Raw genomic sequence first — 26,426 nt, forward strand, 5'->3', positions numbered from 1 at the left:
CCATGGGTTACATTGGAAACAGTATAAACACAGGATAAATATGCCTGTTGCTTTTATATTTACTCTCGACTAGAAGCAAAAGAAAGTTGAACTTAAAGACAGTTTTCTTCTGCCTGATTCATCACTGTGTTTCACTAATTTTGTGCCTATCTAATTCCACTGATTTCATCAGAATTACACCAGCATTAAGCAAGAGTAACACAGTGGTAAATAAAGCCCCTTATTTCCTTTACACAATAAGCTTTTATTTCTTGCCTTGCTAACATTTAAAATTGTACCACTGACTCAATACTAAACAGGCAAAATAGTTATTTAACTATGTTCAAACTCTTACAAGGAGTAATGTTTCAAAATTATTAACAGTTTTAGAACTGTGTTCCAGACATTTAAAACCTTTTTTAATTATTCACAATACAAATAAAGACAGATTTCCTGCCTGGGGGGTCTTAAAATCTAAAGTAGTGATAGCTAAAAAGCTCACAAAGAGGAAGAAATAATAACTAAAAATTAAAATTGTGAATGGAGCATTTTAACTTTGTAGAATTTACACCCACTTTGCTATGCAGAATCAGACCCATATCTTTGTGTGTGTGCATACACACACAGACACACACACAACTAACAAACTATCCCCAACAAGCACCCCATTTTCACCTCCTAGTTGCTGAGCATGTCCATACACACTCAAAAAGCAATCTGCTCCAGCCTTACCTCCCAGTGACTATAGCCATCTGTAGCATGTTCCAAAAGCTACTCCAACCCTTCCTGATTTCCCAAGACACCAAAACTAGCTTGCAACTCACAGAAAGAAAAACAAAAACAAAAAACAAAAAACACCAACCCTCCGCCAAACCAACACCAACATTTCTAAAAATCAAAGAAACAAACAACAAAAAAGGAAAGAATTAATTTACAGAAGAGACAGGGATATTAATTAGTTCTGTTATCACCTGACTCAGATCAGGCTTTACAAAGGAAGTATAAACAAATGCAAGAAAATTAGACATTTTAAGTTGCTCAAACTTATTTTGCGTACAAGCCAAGATGGGGAAATTAACTTCTTCCCATAGATCCCTGTCTCAGCCACTGTGTGGCAGTGAGCACAGCAGTATTCTTTAAAGGCAGGTACACAAGGCAACACTTGCCTACATATCTGGAATGTTAGACAGCAGAGAAGCATTCTTTCTTAGCCAAATCCTGGTCTCCTTGCCACTGGGGAGGACAGTGCAAGGCTCTGCAGGTGAACTCTGCAGCCCATGGGCTACTAGCTCCATAGTGGTTTTCTCCATAGCAGCATGGGAAGTGGGGTTTACAGAGTGGCAGGCCAACATGTGGCCTGCAAGGCTAGACTATGCAGATCCACTGGTTGAAAATCCTGTGCAGGAACAGAGCAGGGTGAACAGCACGCTACACCTCATGGGCAAAGTAGCAGCTCTGACGAAACTGTGCGGGTGCTTTGAGAGAGGAGTCCAACCGCCTCCACGCTGTGAAAATACCCTATGCCAAGATTATTTACTTGTTTTGCAAAGCAGTTCATAAGGCTAGCACTTTTCTGCTTCACCCTTTACATACATCATAATCCAGAATTTCTCTGCATGCAATCACAAGCTAAATATGGACAATCATGTGGAATTACAATATATTCTTTACGGTTTGTAAGCTAGATAGAAACCTCAGCAAGCAGAGCCTGGAACACACATTTCACAGGACTGTGTGTGTATGGAAATATACTCTCCTTCAGATCTGCCACATAAATCAAGTGCTGATATATGTTTTCAAGCCAGTGACATTTCCTTGGTATGACCTCCCCAAGTCCTAGCTCAACAGGCTCTAGCATGTGAAGAAAAACATTACACAAATATTTACCATCACCCACACGTCAGATACTTATGAGTCTCTATTCATGCCAGAGTCTAGTCCAAAGCTGCCCTCATTTTTAAAAGCCTGCGTGGTCATGTTCCTCTGTCATGCCACTCAGCAAATGCTGGCCCCACTTCGTCCTTTCCCACAGTCTGGGCAACACTGTGAGCTCCTTCGCCTAGAATCATAGAAGATTAGGCTTGGAAAGGACCTCAGGAGGTCATCTAGTCCACTCCCCTGCTCAAACCAGGACCAACCCCAACTAAATCATTCCAGCCAGAGCTTTGTCAAGCTGTACATCCTCTGTAACTTCTACCCTCGCTTCATTAGCCCTCCTTGTCTTAAATTTCCATCTTAAATTTCATCTCTCTTGTTAATGTATCTTAATTTCTCTCTTCTCTCTGCCATTTGTAATTTTAATTTTATTACTTAATTCTGTAGTATTTGTAGATAAGATGCCATACAAAACAAAAGTTGTCCTGTATTATTTTAGAATAAATGCAGGAGTGTGGGTATAAAACCTATACTGGAAGAATGAGCAAACACCACCTACTGGGCCAAATCTAACCCAGTAAAAGTGACAGCACCTCCAGTGTTTTCACTGGAATTATGCTCACAAACACCAAGGCCCTGATTTTCCACTGACATATGTTTTGTTGTCATTAGCACCTTTTCAAAGTGAGTGTCATACCAACCTATTCTGTTTCAGTCAGGTCTCATAGCCACTTTCTAAATGACTACCGGAGGTGAGTTTTAGGCCTCTGTCTGAAGTTAGCTGAATGTTCTTACACGTAGTTCCCTTTTGGTTTGTTCAAGCATGTTAGTCAATTTGGAGTGAAAATGGAGAAATCTTGAATTTCCCATATTATGATATTCAGTGGGAACCTAGAACACTTTCAGATGTTCCCATCTGTGAAATAGCCTCCTTCAATCCATAAAACGTAATGAAGAGTTTCAGTTTACTGCTGTTGCATTAGCAATGCAAAGAGACAGCATAAGAACCTTCATGTTCCTCTCTTTAATTTACATGAAACACCACATTCAGAAGAGTAAATCTCTGGCTTAGTTTCCAATTATTTCCTTTTATAGTGTATTCCATACATGCAAGAAACACTTTCAGAACACTTTAGAGGCTAATCAGCATTTTTATTATTATTGCCTTCTGCATCATTCAAGGAGGCACTCTGAAACAAAAGACATCAGACATGGAAGAAAAGAGTAATCACGTCACTGTATTTTCTGCTCTGAAAGGATTTAGAATCTAGACACAACTGGAGCTTTCTGATTGGTTGTCAGTGATGTCATAACCCTGGCTATAATGCTTAATAATTACACAAGGCTAATTGTGTTCCTTTTTAACATGTAAATTCTAGTCCATAATAGCAACAAGACATACCAGAAAATGAATTTCAAAGAGATTACTGCACTTTTGGGCGATTAAAGCTACTCGGCATTCAGCTTTAGAAACAGTGGCATAGAGGTAATTTCAGATATGCAGCATCTCTAGACCCATCTATTGAAATGCTCCTACCATGCCCCCAGCATATACAGCAATACCCTTCCCTCTTTCCAAACAAATGATCTTGTTCTTTTCTCTCTTACTCACACACACAAAGCTCTGCCCATATCTCCCTTCTTCCTTCCCCCCTCCAACCATATATACATTAGCCTTCCTTTCCCACCCACAAACTAGCCATTTGTCTTGCCCCCTCTTCCAGATGGTGGAGTGGGAGCACTGCCCATGCTTATTTTTATTAACACTTGGCTAAATTTCCTGAAAGTTTTAAGAATGTAATTTAGAATAGCAAAGAATATCCTTTTATTATTTTTACCTAACGGTACCCTTCCTTTCAATTTTCTTGAATTCTGGGTAGTCAGACTTTCTCCATCCTCTTCACTCTTCGATATAGGTCCAATGATATCTTTGTAATCAGTTCTCTCAGCAAACGCATGGAATCTGTAATATAAAATAGAATTTAACCTCTAAATAAATTATGTAAATACATCCCTAGTTTATCCAATTGTTCATCGTATGTAAGTCTTTGCGTTAATGTACCTCTGAGCATCTCTGTTGCCCTTCTCTAGGGCTCATTGATTTCTGTTACTGCATTTCCATATGGTGAAGAGCCCAGAAACTGGGGTACTTAAAAAGAGGGCATACCATTCTTCAATATGAAGACACTAGCATAAATGTTCTGAATTATTGCCTTACCCATTACAATGCATCAAACATGCAATTAGCTCTTAACTGATGCTGCATGCTGATCAGGAATATTTGCTGAAGTGCCCAAGGTGACCCTGGAGTCTTTTTAATCAGAGTATCCTGCAAGCTCAGAGCCACACAAGTACCTTTATTTAACTACTGATACACAAGTCAGGGAGACAGGCAGAGCTCAAATTATCCTCATGAAAAGATCTCATGGGAGGAGACAAGTTATTCCAAACACTGAGGGTATATTTCCATGGGACTTGAGCCATATCATCTGATTAACGCAAGGTCTCACAGAAGAGGAAAGAAACAGGCCTTTCCAAAACAAAGATGTACAAGAAACAAAGCACTTACCATGGGGATCCCATGGATCCCTGACTAGACCTGTGGAACAGCCAGGTCTACACTTACCTCCAGGCTCCCTTCTGGCTGCCTGCACTGCATCTGTGCACACCTACCCAGCTGCAAGGTGTTATTGGTGGTCCACCAAGCAGTACAATTCACATTAGACTTCTACAGAATTATTTAGGGCACAGGAGGGATCATACCACACAGAATGGTTCTGTCCAGCTCCCCAGTGCCACTACCACAGCTCTGTGGAGCCTCCATTACGTGGCATTCATGAGGAGGGACTGTCACAAGTATCATAATTATTATTATGTATTTGGATTATGGTTGTGCCTAGAGGCCCAAATCAAGTTTGAGGACCCATAATGCTAGTCACTATACCAAAACAGAGCAGACAGCCCCTTGCCCCTAAGAGCTTACAACCTAAAAGACAAGACAGACACACAAATAGATAAACTAAATAAACTTTTCAAATATACACAACTCCTTAATTACAACATCCCCTTCCCACCTCAAACACCCCCAATCACCCTTCTCCCCCCAACCCTATGGCCACTGTTCAGGAGTTCTCTGATTTCAGGGCCTATAAAGCCAGCCTTCAATCAGGCAGTGGCACAGGAGCCAGCAAACAGAGCAATGAACAGGAGAGTTTGCAAGGAGAGTTTGGGGAGGGAGTGTGTGGTGTTCTGGTACTGTTGTGGTGCTCGTCAGTGGTTTGTTTTGATAGGGGGGTTTGGGTTTTTTTCTCTCACTCACAGGAGTAGGTGGGAAGGTTATGACAGATACAGTGGTCATGACCCAAGTTGTGGAAGAGACAATGAAGATGACTTGATGTGGAAGCTGTGGGATGTATATGATTCTGAAGCTCAAAAGAGCTTCATTTGTATGAAGTGCCACCTGATAATGCTGAGGGAAGAGGAGATCCGAGGCTTGGATATGCAGGTAGAAACTCTGAGTTTAGAAGGGGAGTCGAGCAGATGAGGGAGCAAAGGCATGAGGAAGCTGAAGGGAAAAGCCCAGACTTGTAGATGGAAGCAGGAACAAAGAAGTCTGAGGGGAGACTGCTGGTTGAGAAAATGGCCAGTGGAAGCATGTGACTATAAGAACCAGGTAGATGAAATGACAGACTAGTAAAGGAGAAATAGAGCCCAGGGACAGGTTTTGTGGAGTTGGAAAATAAAGAAGTGGCACAGCAAGCGGTAACTGAAGGTGGGATGGCAAGGAAGAAAGGAAGAGCAGCTAGTCCTATACAAAGAGTGGATGAGACAATAGAGAGATCACCAAATAAGAGCCCCAGGAGGATATAGGAAGGATTGCAGAAGATTGCAGCCAGAAAGAACAGGGGATAGTCCAGAGAATCGCACCATCACCAGGAAAAGGCAGATCTACATGATTGGGGACTCCCTGCTGAGAAGAACAGACAGGCCTATAACCAGAGCTGATTCAGAGAACAGAAGGGTGTGCTGTCTGCCAGGTGCTAAGATACGGGATGTGGACCTAAGGCTGAAGAGGATCCTAACAGGAGCGGGAAAGAATCCACTGACTGTCCTTCATGTGGGAACAAATGATACCGCTACATTCCCACTGGAACTTATCAAAGGAGACTATGCCAGGCTGAGGAAGACTCTTAAGGAAATCGAGGCTCAGGTGATCTTCAGTGGGATTCTGCCTGTCCCTAAAGGAGGACAACAAAGGTGTGACAAGATTCTGATGATCAACAGATGGCTCAGGCAGTGGTGCTATAAGGAGGGCTTTGGGATGTCTGGCCACTGGGAGGCATTCATGGACAGAGGACTGTTCTCTTGGGATGGACTTCACCTGAGTAGGGAGGGAAATGAACTTCTAGGATGGAGGCTGGCACAACTGATTAAGAGAGCTTTAAACTAGGGAGTTGGGAGAGATGGTTGGGAGATGCCCAGGTAATCTCAGTGCCTGATTTTAGCATTGAGAGGGAGGAAAATGAAGTAAGGAAGGACACAGTGTTGGGGAGCAGAATGGACATCAAGAGGAACAGTAATGTAGATACTAGTCTAATAGATTATACTGGCAGTAAAATGACAGTGTAAGGAATGTGAGCAAAGCCAAACAGCAAAAATTAAGATGTTCGTATACCAATGCGAGGAGCCCAGGTAACAAATGGAGGAATTAGAACTACTAGTGCAGGAAGTGCAACCATATTTTATAGGGATAATAGAAACAATCTGGAATAGTAGTCATGACCCGAGTACAGGTATTGAAGGCTATGTGGTGATCATGAAAGACAAATAAAGGCAAAGGTGGTGGAGTAGCATCATACAGCAATGATGAGGTAAACTGTAAAGAAATTAGAAGTGATGGAATGGATAAGACAGAGTCTGTCTGGGCAAAAATCACATTGGGGAATAAAGCTACTAGAGCCTCCCCTGGGATAGTGCTTAGGGTGTGCTACAGGCAACCGGGATCCGATTTGGATATGGATAGAGACCTCTTTAATGATTTTAATGAAGTAAATACTACTAGGAATTATGTGATTATGGGAGACTAATTTCCCAGATATAGACTGGAGGACAAGCGCTAGTAATAATTATAGGGCTCAGATTTTCCTGGATGTGATAGCTGACAGGTTCCTTCACCAAATAGTTGCTGAACCAACAAGAGGGGATGCCATTTTAGTTTTGGTGAGTAGTGAGGATCTCATAAAAGAACTGGTTGTAGGGGACAACCTTAGTTCGAGTGACCATGAGCTAATTCAGTTCAAACTAAATGGAATGATAAACAAAAATAGATCTGTGACTAGGGTCTTTGATTTCAAACGGGCTAACATTAAAAAATTAAGGGAATTAGTTAGGGAAGTGGATTGGACTGAAGAACACCTGAATCTAAAGGCAGAGGAGACTTGCAATTACTTCTAGTCAAAGTTGCAGGAACTATCTGAAGCCTGCATCCCAAGAAAGGGGAAAAAATTCATAGGCAAGAGTTGTAGACCAGGCTGGATCAGCACGCATCTCAGACAGGTGATTAAGAGAAAGCAGAAAGCCTACAAGGAGTGCAAGATGGGAGGGATCAGCAAGGAAAGCTATCTCTTGGAGGTCAGAACATGTAGGGATGAAGTGAGAAAGGACAAAAGAGCTGGACTTTGCAAAGGAAATTAAAACCAATAGTAAAAGGTTCTATAGCCATATAAATAGGAAGAAAACAATGAAAGAAATCAGACTGCTAAACACTGAGGATGGGGTGGAGATTAAGGATAATCTAGGCATGGCCCAATATCTAAACAAATACTTTGCCTCGGTTTTTAATGAGGCTACTGGGGATAGTGGAAGGGTGGCTAATGGTAATGAGGATATAGAGCTAGAAATTACCATCTCTGAGGTAGAAGGCAAACACAAACAGTTTAATGGGACTAAATAGAGGGGCCCAGATAATCTCCATCCAAGAATATTAAAGGAACTGGCACATGAAATTGCAAGCCCATTAGCAAGGATTTTTAATGTAATTTAATGTAAGCTCAGGGGTTGTACTGTCTGACTGGAGAATTGCTAACATAGGAACTATTTTTAAGAAAGGGGAAAAAAGTGACCCAGGTAATTGCAGGCCTGTTAGTTTGACCTCAGCAGCATGCAAGGTCTTGGAAAAAAAATTGAGAAAGAAAGTAGTAAAGGATATCAAAGTTTACAGTAATTGGGACAAAATATAACATGATTTTTACAAAAGGTTGATTGTGCCAAACTAACTTGATCTCCTTATTTGAGATAACAGATTTCTTAGACAAAGGGAATGCAATGGATCCAATTTACTTAGATTTCAGTAAGGCATTTCATATGGTTCCACATTGGAATTATTAGTTACATTGGAAAAGATGGGGATTAATATGAAAACTAAAAGGTGGATAAGGAACTGATTAAAAGGAAGACTACAACAGGTCATACTGAAAGGTGAACTGTCAGGCTGGAGGGAGGTTACTAGTGGAGTTCCTCAGGGATTGGTCTTGGGATCAATCTTATTAAACCTTTTTATTACTGACCATGGCACAAAAAGTGGGAGTGTGCTAATAAAGTTTGCAGATGACATAAAGTTGGGAAATATTGCTAATACAGAGAAGAATCAGGATATTCTACAATAAGATCCGGATGTCCTTGTAAACTGGAGTAATAGAAATAGGTTGAAATTTAATAGTGGAAAATGCAAGGTCATGCATTTAGGTACTAATAAAATTTTTTTGCTATAAACTGGAGATGCATCAGTTGGAAGTGACGGAGGAGGAGAAGGACCTTGGCATATTGGTTGATCACAGGATGACTATGAGCCACCAATGTGATATGGCCATGAAAAAAACTAATGCAGTACTAGGATGCATCAGGTGAGCTATTTCCAGTAGAGATAGGGACCTATTTGTACCATTATACAAGGTGCTGCTGAGACCTCATCTGGAATATGGTGTGCAGTTCTGGTCTCCCATGTTTAAGAAAGAAGAATTCAAACTGGAACAGGTCAGAGAAGGGCTACTAGGATGATCCGAGGAATGGAAAACCTGCCTTATGAGAGGAGACTCAAAGAGCTTTGGCTTGTTTAGCCTAACCAAAAGGCGGCAGAGGGAAGATAGAGATTGCTCTCTATAAATACAACAGAGGGATAAATACCAGGGAGGGAGAGGAATTAAATAAATTCAGCACCAATGTGGACACAAGAACTAACGGATATAAACTGGCCATCAGAAAGTTGAGACTTGAAATTAGATGAAGGTTTCTAACCACCAGAGGAGTGAAATTCTGTAACAGCCTTCCAAGGGGAGTATTGGGGGCAAGAAACCTAGCTTGCCTCAAGACTGAGCTTGATAAATGTATGGATGGGATGGTATGATGGGACAGCCTAATTTGGCAATTAACTGATTTTTGACTACTAGCAGTAAATATGCCCAATCACCTGTGAAGGGATGTTGAATGGGGTGGGTTCTGAGTTACTACAGAGAATTCTTTCCTGATGTCTGGCTGGTGAGTCTTGCCCAGGTCCTCAGGGTTTAGCTGATCACCATATTTGGGGTCGGGAAGGAATTTTCCCCCAGGGCAGACTGGCAGAGATCCTGGGGGTTTTTCACCTTCCTCTGCAGCATGGGGCCTGGGTCACTTGCTGGTGGATTCTCTGTGCCTTAAAGTCTTTAAGCCATGATTTGAGGACTTCAGTAACTCAGTCATAGGTTAGGAGTCTATTACAGGAGTTGATGGGTGAGGTTCTGTGGCCTGCGTTGTGCAGGAGGTCAGACTAGATGATCAGAATGGTCCCTTCTAATGTTAAAGACTATGAGGACACCGCCAACCTGCACATCACTACCACTGCCCACCCAATGTGCCCTTCTTCCACCCTCTCTATCCCACAGGAATACGTTCAGCCTCAGTCAGCCGGGGGAAAAACTCTGCCCAAAGTGTCTGAAGGCTGATACCTGCCCCTTCTCCCTGTGGGGCTGGTCACCTAGCTGCTCCCCAGAAGGAGGGAGCAGGGCGTCCTCCTCCAGTACATCCAGCAGGGGCAAAGCAGACTCTGGAAGGCATGGTACAGCATTGAAGCACCCCTCTGTAAGGGCTGGTGGATGACCTCCCACCTGCTTCTTGTTGTCCCAGGACTGCCTTAAAGCAATTAACATTGCAGCAGTTCTGACACTTCCTTTTGTGTGTTACAGGTCATCTGGCCAGCCCCAGCACTGTATGCCGAAACTATCCCTGACAGGTGTTTGTCTAATCTGTTCTTAAAAACCTCTAGTGATGGGGATTCCACACCATCCATAGGAAGCCTCATTAAGCGTTGGAATATCTTTATAGTTAGAAAGTTTTTCCTAAAATTTAACCTCAATCTCCTTTGCTGGCAATTCAGGTGATTACTTCTTGTAATACCTTCAGTGGACATGGAAAACAAATTTGATCACTGTCCTCTTTATAACAGCCCTTAACATATTTGAAGACTGTTATCAGGTCTTTCCTCAAGACTAAACATATTCCCTCCCATGTCTTACATATGACATTCCTGTTAATAAAACTCAGAATATTAGCCTTTTTGCAACTGCATCACATTGTTGGCTCATATTCAATTTGTGATCCACTATAAACCCCAGATCCTTTTCTGCAATATTACTACCTAGCCAGTTATTCCCCATTTTGTAGGTGTGCATTTGATTTTTCCTTCCCAAGTGTAGTACTTTGCACTTCTCTTTAATGAATTTCATCTTATTGATTTCAGACCATTTCTCCAATTTATCGAGGTTGTTTTGAATTCTAATCCTGTCCTCTAAAGTGCTAAAAACCCATCCCAGCTTGATATCTTCCGAAAATTTTGTAAGCACACTCTTCTCTCCATTATCCAAGTCATTAATTAAAATATTGAATAGTACCAGACCCACAAATGACCCCTTTGGCACCACTCAAGAAACATCTTCCCACTTTGACAGCAACCTACTGATGGTGCTGATTTTTTGTTTTGCTGGTGGGTGCCCTACCCTGGCTCCACCCCCCCAGGGTTGCGCAGGGGTAGGAGGCGGCAGGCTTTGCTGGGACACAAACACTCTTCCCCTCCCCCCAGCAGTTCTGACCCTGCCCTGCTGCCACTGGGACTGCGGAGGATGAGGGGGTCCATGGACGGTAGGGCAGGATCAGGACTGCAAGGAGGTGGAAAGTTCTGGGCAGCAGGATTGGGACTGGCTGCCATTGGCAGCAGGCTGTGCCGGCTGCCCTCCCCGCTCCCTGGTTCTGGTCCTGTTCCCCGGGGATTTACCAGCTCACACCCTCCTGGCATAGCAGCAGGGAGCTCCAGCCCCCCAGGCCCAGTTCCAGCCCTACCAGTGGCACTCACTGGCTGCCTGTGCCCATCCCACTTCGGGGCTCCCCCCTGCCCGGCTTCTGCCAGGACTCTGGTCTGGGGCTTCCCCAGCATGTCCCTTCAGGTGGGACTGGTGAGAGGTCTGCTGCTGGGGCTCGGGGCACCCAATTTTCAAGCCAGGGTCCTCAAACCACCTCCCCCCCACCCAGCCCTAGTCCAGCCAAGCTTCCTCCAGGACTCACCTACTGCTTGGGGTTGGAGGGAACCTGGCTGGGAACTGCAGCCATGTACACGCTGTCACCGAGAGAGGCAAAAATTAATGTAGGTAGGAGGAGGGGAGGCATTGCAGGCAGGGTGGCCTCAACCTCCAGGTGAGCAGCAAGGGCTGGTGGTGCTGCATCCTAACACCCAGCACGGGTGCAGAGGCCTCAGTCCCTAGGATCCAAGGGTCAGAATGACTCAGCGGTGCCCTGCCAGAGCAAGGAGGCACCTCCTAGGGAAACCACAATTCACAGCAGATTGATTTAACCTGATTATATCAAACAGCTAATTGGCAGCCAAGTGGGTGGGTCAAGACAAACTGCAGCCATAGTCTGTGGGTGAAATAGCTGATCAGCAGATTCTGCCAACAGCTAATCACCCCGATCAACCCAGTGGATGCTGAGCACCCACTATTTTTTTTCTGTGAGTGCTGGGCCTGCTGGACACCCCCAAAGTTGGCGCCTATGACTTTGGGTACAGTCTTTCAACCAGTTTTTCATCCACTTTATAGTAATTTCATCTAAAACACATTTCCCAAGTTTGCTTATGAGAATGCCAGGTGGAACTGAGTCAAAAGCCTTACAAAAAATCAAAACATATCATGTTTACTGCTTCCATCATATCCACTAGGCCAATAACCCTGTCAAAGAAGAAAATTAGGTTGGTTAAGGTCTGATCTATTCTTGGAAAATCCATATTGGCTATGACTTATTGTTGGCCTCTTCAGAAATTTCATCATATTGTGGGTGGAAGCAAGGTTAGTGTGCGTTCAGTTCATGCCCCTCTAGTATTTTTAGTGAAGGAAAGATTAAGGACAGGACTGTCCAGAACTAGAATATCCAGATGAATGGCATCCCTCTTGGGCGACAGCATAGAGGGAGTTCAAGTGCATAATCCAGTCCCCCTCATAGAAGGGCTTACAATCACAGGGGAGTGTGATGAGTGTGTATCAAGCCCCGAAACAGGAAGCAATCTGACTGGGATTTTTCTAGCGAAGACTGATGCTGCTTTGGGTCCTGATGACACTGAGAATTACACACCCTCCCCTTTACATCTATAGCTCCTCGTACTACGTGTCAGGAAAGCTGGTTACCGGTTTAGTCTGGATTTTTGCAGGATGTGACCAACATGAACTGTTTTCAAGACAAACTCCCTCAGCTCAATATGCTTAAATTGCTGCACTGGCTCAGGCTATAAAAAGCCTGAAGGTGGGGAGTGCTGGAGTCCAGGGAATTATATGCTCAGATTTGAGTGGTGTGTGTAATGCACTTACTGCTTTTCTTCCATTCAGAATAAAAAAAATGAGCGGAAGAACAGTGATAGCAGGAGCGTTAAACATTCAGGTTTGCAAAAATGGTTGGATCAGATGACACAGGACAAGGGATTGATGGAGGGCTGGGTAATGAAGGTTAAGGCACAAGCCAAGAGTGGAAAATTAAAAGATGGAATGATGAAGCAAATAGGGCAGTAAAGGAAGTAACCAAAAGTAGAATTATATGGCCATGAGAGGCTGCCACCACTGTGGTAGAAGCAGTGACAACCAGGGCCATGAAGCAGACAGGAAAGAAATGTTGATCTACAGACTCTAAAAAGGAAGATGAGGAAATACAAGACAATCATTAGGTGGGGGAACTGGTGTATTATATGGATGGGAACTAAAAAGACAGGATGGACTGCCTGTGGCTCAGAAGTTGTGGGATGACCCCTGATGTGGGTGGTTCATGGTTGGATTAAGTGAGGAGTTCATGAGAATAGTTCATGACACACCAGCAGGTCGACATCTAAATGAATTTAGAACTAAAGAGCAAGTGTTTACTGTGGGATAGAGGAATATGTGGCAGCATGTCTAACCTGTGCCAGACAAGAAGGAGTAAAAGAAGGAGACTGCTAAGGTTGCAAACTCTGACAGGCCCATGGGAAAGAATACAGGTGGACTATACAGGAGAATTACCTACAACTACTAGAGGGAATAAGTATTTTTGGTAATTGTGATGTTTTTACTAGATGTACAGAAACTATTCCGACTCAACACTGTTCAGCCACCACAATAGGTAAGATGCTATCAGAGAAGGTATTCTCTAGGTGGAGTCTTATTACTTTATCATCCTTGAGGTCAGTGGCTCTCAATCTTTCCAGACTACTGTACCCCTTTCAGGAGTCTGATTTGTCTTACGTACCCCCAAGTTTCATCTCACTTCAAAACTACTTGCTTACAAAATCAGACATAAAAATATAAAAAAACCATGTCACAGCACACTATTACTGAAAAATTATTACTTTCTCAGTTTTACCATATAATTATAAAAGAATTCAATTGGAATGTGAATATTGTACTTACATTTCAGCGTATAGTTTATAGCAAGGTATAAACAAGCCATTGTCTATATGAAATTTTAAGTTGCACTGCCTTCGCTATTGCTTTTTATGTAGCCTGTTATAAAACTAGGCAAATATCTAGATGAGTTGATGTACTCCTTGGAAGACCTCTGCATGTACCCCTGGTTGAGAACCACTGCTGTAGGTGTTTGCAAATTGATTGTTTAATAATTGTTCTAGTAACTCTCCAGGTAGTGAAGTTAGGCTGATTGGTCTATAATTTTCCAGGTCTTCTTTGTTTCCCTTTTTAAAGACTGGTACTATGTTTGCATTTCTCCAGTCCTCTGGGACCTCACCCATACTCCAGGAGTTCTCAGAGATAATCACTAATAGTTCCAAGATTGCTTCAGCTGATTTCTTAAGTACCCTAGAGTGAATTTCAACAGGCCCTGCCAACTTGAATACATTTAACTTATCTAAATATTCTTTAACCTGTTCTTTCCCTATACTGGCTTGTGTGCCTTCCCCCTTGTTGTTTATATCATGTTACGCATCTAATCACAATTAACCTTTTTAGTGAAGACTGAAGCAAAATAGGCATTAAACACTTCAGTCTTCTTGATGTCATTAGTTATTAGCTCTCCTTCCCCACTAAATAGTAGACCTACACTTTCCTTCCTCTTTATCCTAATGTATTTACAGAATCTCTTGAGATTACCTTTTATGTCCCTTGTTAGGTGTAACTTATTTTGTGCTTTAGCCTTTCTGATTTTGTCTCTATATGTCCATGTTTCCACTTTTTGAGGATTCCTTTTAGATTTTCAGGTCATTAAGGAGCTCTTCATGAAGCCATTTTGGCATCTTGCTATTTTCCTATCTTTCCTTCATAATAGGATAGTTTACTGTTGCACCTTTAATATTGTCTCTTTGAGAAACTGCCAATCAGTGCTCGAATTACAGGGTAGTGTGGGGGGAATGGGACCCCTTGCTATTTTTAGGGGCTACCTCAGTTCTGTCTTATGGCCTCCCTACTTCTAACTACTGTTTAAATGAAAGCAAACCACTTGACATTCATTGGCCCCTGATTTTTTCCTATAATTTTAGCATTGCTGCCAGCTCTCCTCAAGTCCTTTTCCCCTTAGATTTTCTTCCCATATGACCTTACCTACCAATTCCCAGAATTTGTTAAAGTCTGCTTTTTGTTTTAAAGTCTATTGTTGTCCTTATTCTGCTACTCAGTCCTTCCTTTCCTTAGAATCATGAAATCTATCATTTCACGATCACTTTCAACCAAATTGCCTTCAACCTTTCAGATTTGCAACCAATTCCTCCCTGTTAGGCAGAATCAAGTCTACAATAGCTGTCCTCCTGGTACTTCCTCCACCTTCTGAAACAAGAAATTGTCCCCAGTACATTCCAAGAACTTATTGGACATTTTATATTTTGCCATATTAGTTTTTCAATACATAACTAGCAAGACTGCTAACTACAGCCACTGCAGCCTCTCCATAGAGGCTATAAACTGTAATTAAGTCAGTAAGTTGTTCGCTGTATGGTTACCTCCTCACTAACCCCACTCCACCCATTTCATTGTCTTATCCCCTACTGTGTCTTGTCATAACGTTAACTATGAGCTACCTGGGACAGAGGCTGTCTTTTTACTATGTTTTTGTACAACACCTACTACAACAGGGTTCTGAATCCTTTATTGTTGCCCACAGGTATTACTGAAATTCAATATATAAAATCAATCAATCATCTGTTTCAGCATATTTTTGCATCCATCTTTTTCCCCTGCACTTTTTTTTTCCTGCAGAGCCAACAATGGGAGAAGCTGACAGATTGCTTAGTATATAAATGAGAAACAGACTTAAAGAGAGACCATGAGCACATGAGTGGAAGGAGGTTTGGACTGAGCACAGGAAATCCTGATTTTAATCCCAGCTCTTACAATGATTTCCTCTGTGACCATGAGCAAAATTACTTAACCTCTTCGTCTCAGTTTTATTATCAATAAAATGGGAATAATACTCACTTACCTCCCAGGCATGCTGTAAGGATTCACGTGTTCCTATCTATATGGTCCTTCAAAAGTAATGGAATCACTAAGTGGTAACAGTAGTAGTATTCCCCATACCTTCCAGAGGTCAGTTGGCTCAGCTCCTTTAAGAAAATAATAGTTTCTTCTTCCCTGGCATTAAAAGATACTGTGTGGATTGGGTATGGGCTGTTAGAAACCTTCTGCAAGAGTAGCTGCTTCATGTCCTTTGGAACATCACCCACAGTAAAGTAATAAACAGCTTCAATCTATGGTAGATACATTATGCATATTATTAAACAGAAAACAACAGGAAGACTTATTTTGCATATAGCTGCTTTCCATTTACTCTAGTAATGCATTGCACTGACATCAGAAAAGAAAAATTGGTTGAGTTCACTCATTAAGAGGGCCAAAAGGCTAATAGAGGCTGGGTTCTCCTTCTTACTTATACTGGTGTAAGCCAAAGGTAACTCCACTGAAGTCAACGGAATTACACTAGCATAAAACTGGTTGAAATGATAGGAAAATCAGGCTCACAGCTATCACACATAGTAACTGAGACAGAATAGGGCAATAACTGTAGTACCTCAGGCACTGTGTAAGTATTGGTAAACAACCACTTTTAAAAAGCCGCCACCCTACCTCTCCATGTATACCGTAAGGAGCTCTGGAGCACCCACTAAGGAAAATAAGAGAACATAAAACTGGTTGAGCCTGATAAGATATTTAAGTAACCACATCTCTACCTACATGCTGTTGCAAGGTACAGTCCTACAGTAAAGCAGATTCATCCTCCGTTAGATCCAGTGAGTGTTTCCATTTTTGCCTTCTAAAGGGTATGTGCAGGGCCCCAACATTGGGGGGGAAAGGGTACACCTTACCAGAGCCCGGAGGCCCTGGGGAGCCCAGCCTAAGCTGCAATCCTCATTACCATGAGGAAAAAAAATTTCATGTCTCATGAGATTGTATGTATGGGATGAGGGATTGTGGTATGTGTGTGGGAGGGGGTCTGTGTGACAAGTTTGTACTGGGCCCGAAAAAATTATGCTTGGGCCCTGAGTATGTGTACACTTTGAGCCAAGGCTGTAATTCCCAGTTCAAGGAGACATACCCATGCTAGCTCTGATTGAGCTAGCGTGCTAAAAATAGAGTATAGCCTCAGCTGCAAAGCCACGAGAGAGGCTAGACACCCTGAGTAGATGCCCAGTATCTTGGACCACTATGTAGTTGGTCCCACTTGTGAGGCCCTGGCCACACTATTTTTAGCACATTAGCTCAATCAGAGCTAGCACAGGTATGTCTCTTTGAACTAGGAATTACAGCCCCGGCTCAAGGTATAGACACATCCTTAATCGCAGAGGCAATACACTGGGGCATTGGGGGGCCCCCGCAGAGTCACAGGCCCCCCTCCCAGATTTCTGCAAGCACTGAGCTGCCCTTGCAGGGCTTGCTTTACTTGACCTGCCAGAGGGGTGATGGGGACCCTGTCCTTCTCACATTGTGCCTCCCCCCCGCGGCACACTCAGCCCCTCTCCCCCACAGCCAGGCCCGGGTGGGGAATGGTGGGGGCAGGCCACCGCTGCCTCCCCAGCTGGACTCTCATTGGCAGCCATTGTGCTACCCAGAGGCAGTGACCTGGAGCGACCACCCTCATCTGCCAGGAGAAGCTACTCCATCCTGCCCCCTCTGCTCCTGGGCCCCGGCTATCAAGGAGAGGGGCCAAGCGGCCAGAAACATGCCAGGGGAGAGGCACAGCTTGAGAAGGACAGAGCCCCTTTGGTCCCCCAACAGGTCATTCTGGCAGGACAGGGACAGGGACAGCATAGCGGCCCCGGGCCAGGCACAAGGTGGGAGGTCACTGGGGAAACCACCAGATGCAGGTTCCCTCAGCTTAACCCGAGTCAGGGGCATTGCCCGCATTGCCCCGAGTCAGGGGCATTACTGCTGAGTCACTGGGTTAGATATGACTCATTAGATTCCACCCTGGGTGTAAGGGAGGTGGGAAAAGCCATCCGGCAGAATGACCTAGGATTTGAAACAGGTAGGTCCTGAGGAAAGGAACCCTGGGAAGCAGCTATGCCTGAGATGAAGGTTTAGGCTAAGTAAAAATACCACAGGAGCAGCCAAATCTAGGGAAACAGCTTAGCTCCGGTAAGGGTAATGAGGAATTATTTTTTTTGTTAAAGAAGCCAGCCCTCACGAGTGAGTCGCTACAATGAGGGTGTGGCTTTTGCCTGGAGCCACGTGGGGACTCCACAAGCTTACACTACAGTGAACATGCCTTATCACTGAAAATTCATTTTAGTGTGGGTTGGAATTCAACTCTATTCCATGATGGCCAACAGCCAAAGAGACACTCCTGGACAGTGCACTAGCACACTAGTGTCTTGAAAAATAATAATAGGGTATGTATGTAAGATGCTCCACCAGCAGGGCTGGCCTTTTTAACATTCTCTTCAGATCCAGACCTACAAAGCCTGATAAGCCTGAGTTTTTTCAGCCATACAATACTGCAACTTGGTATAGTTTTCCCAAAAAGCAGAGTGTGTCACATTGCTAAAAACAATACATAAAAATCAGACATAAGAAAATTTCACTCTTGGACAAATTAACTCCTTACCCAGTTTAATTTTAATATCAATTTACACAAGCCAAGACTCATCCAGGGTGACATCTACCCGGGGAGAGGACCATGAGGCCTAAAACCCTTGTCATATCCCACTTAAAATAACTTCTCTAAATAAGATTTAAGTGGGACCTGGCCCCGGCCCTCTGCACAGGAGTAAAATTTCATTCCCAGTAGAAACTGATAACTCAGTCCAAACACAGTGGGCCCAAATTTTCTATTGAATTGAGCTTCAAGGGAGTTGTACCAACTTTCACCAGCAGTGACTTTGGCCCAATGTGTCTTTGCTGCCACATGTATACAGTGGCTGGCTCAGATGATGGCATATGTTTTTATATCCTTTGGCTTTCCTTTAATGAGTAATGTAATATGGCCCTATTAAAAATAAACAGAACTTAGCTGCAAAAATATTCAGTATGCTTTGGGCACTACTACTATAAAAGAGTTGCTCAACTAGTTGGTGAGGCTACAATCTGGATGTCACAGGAGAGGTTACAGAATTCCTGTGCTAAGTTAAAACCATTTTTATATATATATTTCTGGATTTTCTTGCTTATTTCAGTAAGCAATACAGAATAAAAATGACTTCCTTTTCTTGAGTAATATTAAATATTAACATTTCCATAATTTTTTAATTTTGAAAAGTATATCTGATGAAAACACTGGAGGGCCAAATATTTATCTTACCCATCATGACTTCAAAACATGTTTGTCCTTCATGCTCCATGAAAAAATAAAAACAAGTTTCTGCTTTCAGAACATGATATATTTACATACATAGGGTATTAGTAAATATGGCCAGTAACTCTACTGGAAAGAAATACCTTCTATATAGCCACAAGTTCTCTTATTAATATTTAGCTGTCACAATTCATTAGGGTAAAACTTGCAATCAAATTCTCCCACTGGATATTCTTGGGTTTACTGGAGACTTCAGAAGAGATGTATAAACTTACTGTCTCGTCACTTATGGCTTCCAACAGAGCCTCAATGGAGCTAGTACGGCTGACAGCTGGCATATGGTCCAACTTCCAGAGCCATTTAACAGCAGACTGTACAGAATATTCAGACACAGGAACAGCTTTCTGTTGCCACTTCACAAGATCTTGCGCAGTGCTGAAAAGAACATCAGCTATGATTCAGGAGTTATGAGGAGCTTCTGGCAACACCCAATAGCAGAGCTCAAAATATTTCTACTTTATTAAACCTTGAATAATAATAAACAACCACCTTTGAAGTGGGTAGTACTCCATTGATAGGACAATAATTGAAACACAGATTTCTAAAAATCAGACTAGCAATAAGATAAAGAGAGGCAAAACAAAACCCATCATAAAGTACCACAAGTTTGAAAATTATTTTCTAAGGCCGTTGTTTCCAAAGCAGAATTAAGGTAACTAGAGTAAGTCAGTGGCTTTAAGAACCGTTTCTAGAGCATATTTTCCCTTAAACATGCAAGAAGCAATATACAAGACCTACATGAGAAGTAGCTTACTAAATAGGCTGGTGGGAAGGGAACAGAACTATTCCAATAGTAAGAAATAATCCATTTCCAACTGTGGTTCCAAGCTAAAAAACATGACCATATTCTCTAAAAACTGGGGAGAAAGCATGGTCTAGTACTTAAAGCACATGACTGAATGTCATAAAACCTAGGTTTTATTTCTCCTTTTACCCCTAACTTGCTGAGTTACCTTTGCTACTGATGGGTCATTTTTAGCCTCTGTGTCGTCTGTAAGATGGGGTTAATATTTACCTACCTTCCAAACCAGAAAGTTGGGATGCTGAATTTATTAGTGTATTTAAAGTGCTTTGAGGTTTTGGCCTTGAAGGCATTACAGAAGAGCAAAGCATGTGCATGAACACAAAGAAAAAAGGAAAACAGATGGCTCTAAGATCTGTGACATTCTAGAAAGCATCATTCTGGAGAGTTTCTAGCAAATCTGGGAGTAGTAGTAGCATACTGTCATAGACTTTTTTTTTTAAAAGATAAAATGTATTTTTGTGCTAAATTCCCCTCCACAGCCTGATACATTTAGCAAATACTTAACTTACTGTGCCTCAATTTTGCAGATCACCTTTTTAAAAAATGTTGTGTGTGTTTTTCAAAGACCATGTAAGCTCACTTCTGATCTTCAAACCTCAAGCATATTGGGAAGTGGGGGATTAAGAACTTAATGGGGGACTTATAGAATCATAGAATTGGAAGGGACCTCAGGAGGTCATCTAGTCCAACCCCCTGTTCAAAGCAGGCCTAACCTCAACAAAATAAACCCAGCCAGGGCTTTGTCACGCCGCAGCTTAAAAACCTCCAAAGATGGAGATTCCACCACCTCTCTAGGTAACTCATTCCAGTGCTTCACCACCCTCGCAGTGAAAAACTTTTTCCTAATGTCCAACCTAGACCTCCCCCACTGCAACTTGAGACCGTTGCTCCTTGTTCTGTCATCTGCCACCATTGAGAACAGCCTAGCTCCATCCTCCCTGGAACCCCTTTTCAGGTAGTTAAAGGCTGCTATCAAATCCCCCTCATTCTTCTCTTCTGCAGACTAAACAAGCCTAGTTCCCTCAGCCTCTCCTCATAAGTCTTGTGCTTCAGCCCCCTAATCATTTTTGTTGCCCTCCGCTGGACTCTCCAACTTCTCCACATCCTTTTTGTAGTGGGGGGCCCTAAACTGGACACAACACTCCAAATGCGGCCTCACCAATGCTGAATAGAGGGGATTAATCACTTCAGGGCACCAGAATCAAATCATGGGCAAAATGACTTTAGAAGTCACAATCTAATTTTTAGTAGACTTTCTGGAGCCAATTAAAATTGCTCACAAACCTTTGTTTATACGTGACTTGCATGCACACAAACTCCCATCCATACATAAATGTAAATCCTGATTTGTGTAGGCAAACATCTATACGCTTGCATAAATAAAGGTTTGCTCGTAAATTTGAAAACCTGGGCCTATTTGTTGCTAAGTACAAATTAATTTGCTCATATTCGGAAAGGAATACAGTCTTTTGATTAAGGCACTGGACTGGGACTCAAGACATCTGGATTCGTTCCCCAGCTCTGCTACTGTGTGATTTACTGTGGGACACTAGGCAAATCATTTTATTTCTCTGTGGCACAGTGCCCCACCTATAAAATGCAGATAGTAATACTAAGAAACAAGACAGACTGGGAGAAAGGAAGTAAGTTTTCTTCAGGGTAGGAACAGTCTCTTATTACATGGCTGTATGATGCCTAACAAAAGGAGGTGCTGAACTTGGTGGGAGCCTCTAGGCACTACCAAAATACAAATAATAATCATGATCATTGCTACTGCAGTAAGCATATTATCAGAATACAGATCTATACTCTACAGCACTTCTCTTCATCTCGTTAACAAAAAGTAGAAAATAAACACCATTTCCCTTACCGAATGAGGTTACATTTGGCAAGCTGGGCCACTTGCTGTGAGAGGACCATAGAAAGCGCATCACGGCACAGGTCAAATTCAGCTCTACACACAGTGCCAAAGTCCAGAACAATGGTGATGCACGATTCCTGAATCACTCCAAATAACTGCCGACTTTCACTGGTTACCCATTCCATTCTCTGCTTGTACAGCTCAATAGCTCCAGTTAGACAGTCCACAAAATGAAGAATTAGCTCTTTTTTGGCTGTCAGCTTTATTTAAATACAAGAGAGAATGAAAATGAATATCGAAACAAATAACTCAAAGCAGTCCCAAGTCCAGCAAAGCTGCAATGATTGGTTTGTAAGTAGCCAGATATGCCCGGCAAGGTAGCAATGGAAACAATCCATTTTTCTTCTATTATTTCAGCAGCAAATACTTGACAAATGCCTCTGAGTTAAACAAATATAATCGAAAAGCCACTTTACTTTATCCTAATTGCATTCCACAATATTTAAACAAGTACAAGGCAGTGTCAACTCATTTGCATGACTTGTTTGTGACAAGAGCAGAGCAATGTAATGGGCTTAAAAGAAATGGGAATGTTGGGGAGGGAAAGGACTGCAGAGCAGATGGATGGATGAATTGGGGGACCTTGGAAACTAGTTATTAAGTTAGGGCAAGATTCTGACTTGCTCTTAAAATGCTGAATAAAGGGAATGTACAGTTCTTTCCTGGGACAGGGCAATTTCAATATTGTCTTTAAACAGCAGTTGAAAGGAAATTAAAAATATTTCTTTGTTGAGTCAGTATTTCTTTAAGGATGCCCAACATTCAGTATCTATTAAGGCCTAAACATTTGTATTTAGGTACTACAAATTTCCAACACAAATGCAAATTAAAAACAACAATTAACCTCCTCTAAGCCCCAGCCCCATCAATAAATTAACCAAAGCCAAGGTCCACCACTGGAAAGAAAAATAATTGTAAAACAAAAGAGAAATGTAGATACCTAAGATCTTCTCTGGACCTTATGAAACTCACCTGAGGGTTCTAGGCAAAGTTATAGGCAATACCCTGACTCACGTACATAAGAACATCAAAACAGCTATACGGTATCAGACCAATGGTCCATCTAACCCAATAACTTGCCTCCTGATAGCAGCCAGTGCCAGATTCTTCAGAGGGAATGAACAGAGCAGGGCAATCAGCAAGTGATCCATCCCGTCATCTAGTCCCAGCTTCTGGCAGTCAAAGGTTAGGGATACCCAGACCATGGGGTTCCATCCTTGACCATCTTGGCTAATAGCCATTGATGGACCTAATCTCCATGAATATATCTAATTCTTTTTGAACCAAATTATACTTTTGACCTTTATAACATCCTCTGCTAATGAGTTGCACAGGTTGACTTTGCACTGTGTGAAGAAGTACTTCCTTTTCTTTGTTTTAAACCAGACGTCTATTAATTTCGCTGGGTGACCTTGATTCTGGTGTTATATAAAGGGGTAAATAAAGAGCAGATGTTGTGAGAGAACTATCCACAATGACACCAAGATCTCTTTCTTAAGTGGGAACAGCTAATTTAGATCCTATCATTTTGTAAATATAGTTGGGATTATGTTTTCCAGTGTGCATTATTTTGCATTTATCAACACTGAATGTCATCTGCCATTTTCTTGCCCAGTCATCCAGTTTTGCAAGATCCCTTTGTGACTCCTCTCAGTCAGCTTTGGACTTAATTACCTTGAGTAATTTTGTCATCTGCAAACTTTGACACATAACTGTTTACCCCCTTTTCGAGATCATCATGAATATGTTGAACAGTACAGGTCCCAGTACCGACCCCTGGGGGACACCACTATTTACCTCTCTCCATTCTGAAAATTGACCATTTATTCCTCCCCTTTGGTCTTCTATCTTTTAACTAGTTACTGATCCATGAAAGGACCTTCCCTCCTACCCCATGACTACTTAGTTTGCTTTTGACCCTTTGGTGAGGGACTTTGTCAAAGGTTTTCTGAAAAGGTTAGTACATTGTATCTATTGGATCACCCTTGTCCATGTGCTTGTTGACACTCTCAAAAAATTCTAATAGATTGGTGAGGCATGAGTTCACTTTACAAAAGCCAAGTTGACTCTTCCCCAACATATTGTATTCACCTATGTGTCTGATAATTCTGTTCTTCACTATAGTTTTAATCGTTTTGCCTAGTACTGAAGTTAAACTGACTGGCCTATAATTGCGAATCACCTCTGGAGCCTTTTTTAAAAATCGGCATTATACTACCTACACTCCCGTCATCTGATACAGAGGGTGATTTAAGCAATAGGTTACATACCTATTAGAAGGAGTTCTACAGTTTCATATATGAGTTAAGAATTCTGCAATTTCACTTATGAGTTCCTTCAGAACTCTTTGGTGAATACCATCTGGTCCTGGTGACTTATTACTTATACTCTTTATCAATTTGCTCCAAAAGCTCCTCATCTCAATCTAGGGCATTTTCTCAGATTTGTCACCAAAAAAGAATGGCTCAGCTTTTGGAATCTCCCTCAAATCCTCATATCCTCTGCAGTAAAGGATCCTGATGCAAAGAATTCATTTAGTATCTCTGCAATGGCCTTGCCTTCGCTGAGTGCTCCTTTAGCACCTCAATCATCCAGTGACCCCAATGATTGTTTGAAAGGCTTCCTGCTTCTGATGTACTTAAAAAAATTTTTTTGCTCTTATTTTTTTGTGTCTTTTCCTAGTTGCTCTTCTCATTCTTTTTGGTCTGCCTAATTCTACTTTTACACTTCACTTGCCAGAGTTATGCATCTTTCTATTTTCCTTACTAACATTTGCTTTCCAAATTTTGAAGGATGCTTTTTTGCTTCTAATCACCTTTTTCACTCTGCTGTTTAGCCATGGTGGCATTTTTTTTGGTCTCTTGCTTTTTTTATTTTATTTGGGGCATGCGTTTTCTTTTAGCGTCTATTATGTTGTTTTTAAATAGCTTCCATGCAGCTTGTAGGCATGTCACTCTTGTGACTGTTCCTTTTAATATTTTTTTAACTAGCTTCCCTCATTTGTGTGAAGTTCCCTTTTTGGAAGTTAAATGCTACTGTAGTGGGTTCCTTTGGTTTTTTTCCCCTTAAAAAGATGTTACATTTAACTACATTATGATAGCGATTACCAAGCAGTTCAGCTATAGTCACCTATTGGACCAGATCCAGTGCACCAGTTAGGACTAAATAGAGTCATAGAATCACAGAGTTGGAAGGGACCTCAGGTGGTCATCTAGTCCAACCCCCTGCTCAAAGCAAGACTAACCAGGACTAACCTTAAGAATTGTCTCTCCGCTTGTGGATTCTGAGACTAGCTGCTCCAAGAAGCAATCATTAATAGTGTCTAGAAATTTTCTCTCTGCATCCCATCCTGAGGTGACATGTGCCAAGTCAACATAAGGATAGTTGAAATTCTCCATTATTACTGGGTTTTCTGTGTTTGTAGGCTAAGTTCCCTGAGCATTTCACAACCATTATCACCATCCTTATCAGGGTGTCGGTGGTATATTTCTACTCATTATTAAAGCATAGAATTTCTATCTATAGAGATTCTGTGCTACAGGTTGATTCATTTAAGATTTTTACTATAGTTGATTCTATGCTAATTTAGATAAGATCATTTACATGCTACCTCCCCCCCTCCCAGCCCCCCAATCTCCCACAGGTTCTGCAATAGGGAACATACAGGCTGGAAGACTAAAAGTTTTCAAAATAAAATTCCATCAGAAGTAGACACTTTGAGCTCTCTCTTACAGTGTCATTCTGCAAACCTTCTTTTTCTGGTTCCTACCTTAAACTATCTATTGATGTTATCTGGTGTACCTCATAGTGTAAACCATTTCTCAGGAACATACAGCAGCCAAATGGGCTGCCACAGGATTAGATGTTATAAATGGAACCGGTTGGGGAAAAGATGGTGGAATAAGACACCCTGAAATTGTATGTTTCCCCGGGTTTATATCTGATGCCTATTCTGGACACCTGGAAACTAGGGAGGGATTCTGGATATCAGAAGACAATATACTATTTGTTTTTTTAAGTCTTGACTCTTATGAATTAGATTTTTTCTTATTCTCTGATTCACAGATCTCTTCAATCAGACTCCATCTTTTCAAATAAGGTGACAGATAGCAGCTATTAGTAAGACGCTCCTGAGAGCAGGAGTTCCATCAAGCTGTATCCAGAGACTCTACTATGTCTTTTGTGTCCTTTTGGCATTAAATGATGAGTTATGACCACACATTACGTCTCTTCATTTGAGCACCTTCATTTGTTTTACTGGTAACCACTCTATTAAACTCAGTTGAGTCCCATTCCTTTTTAAGCCATCTCCCTTTCATTAAATCTGTTACTGAAATTTCAACCTTCTCTTGAAAGCTTTACTCCAAGCTTCATAAGGGCTAGAATATCACTATCCTTCAGAAAAAAGAAACCCAGCTTCTAAATCATTAATCATTTGGGGCAACAGAAATAAAATCATCAAAATATAAAGTTTCCATTTTGAAAATACAACAGCATTTCTTTAGCAGAGGAGAC

General features: G+C 41.9%; 1 protein-coding gene across 1 annotated transcript in view; it reads right to left on the reverse strand.

Annotated features, from left to right (window-relative positions):
• Nucleotides 1–26,426, reverse strand: part of VWA3B (von Willebrand factor A domain containing 3B) — a 105,813-nt gene that overhangs the window by 74,315 nt on the left and 5,072 nt on the right. Inside the window, exons 5-8 of the mRNA XM_067559936.1 lie at nt 21,861–22,111; nt 19,401–19,560; nt 15,915–16,084; nt 3,693–3,817 (exon numbers count right to left, since the gene is read on the reverse strand). Coding sequence (XP_067416037.1) covers nt 3,693–3,817; nt 15,915–16,084; nt 19,401–19,560; nt 21,861–22,111 — 706 coding nt within the window. The remainder of the gene's footprint in view (nt 1–3,692; nt 3,818–15,914; nt 16,085–19,400; nt 19,561–21,860; nt 22,112–26,426) is intronic.

Source organism: Emydura macquarii, unplaced genomic scaffold, assembly GCF_026122565.2.
Source record: "Emydura macquarii macquarii isolate MOO-44397 ecotype Brisbane River unplaced genomic scaffold, CSIRO-AGI_Emac_v2 contig_2207, whole genome shotgun sequence".
In the NCBI taxonomy this organism is placed as follows: Eukaryota; Metazoa; Chordata; order Testudines; family Chelidae; genus Emydura; species Emydura macquarii.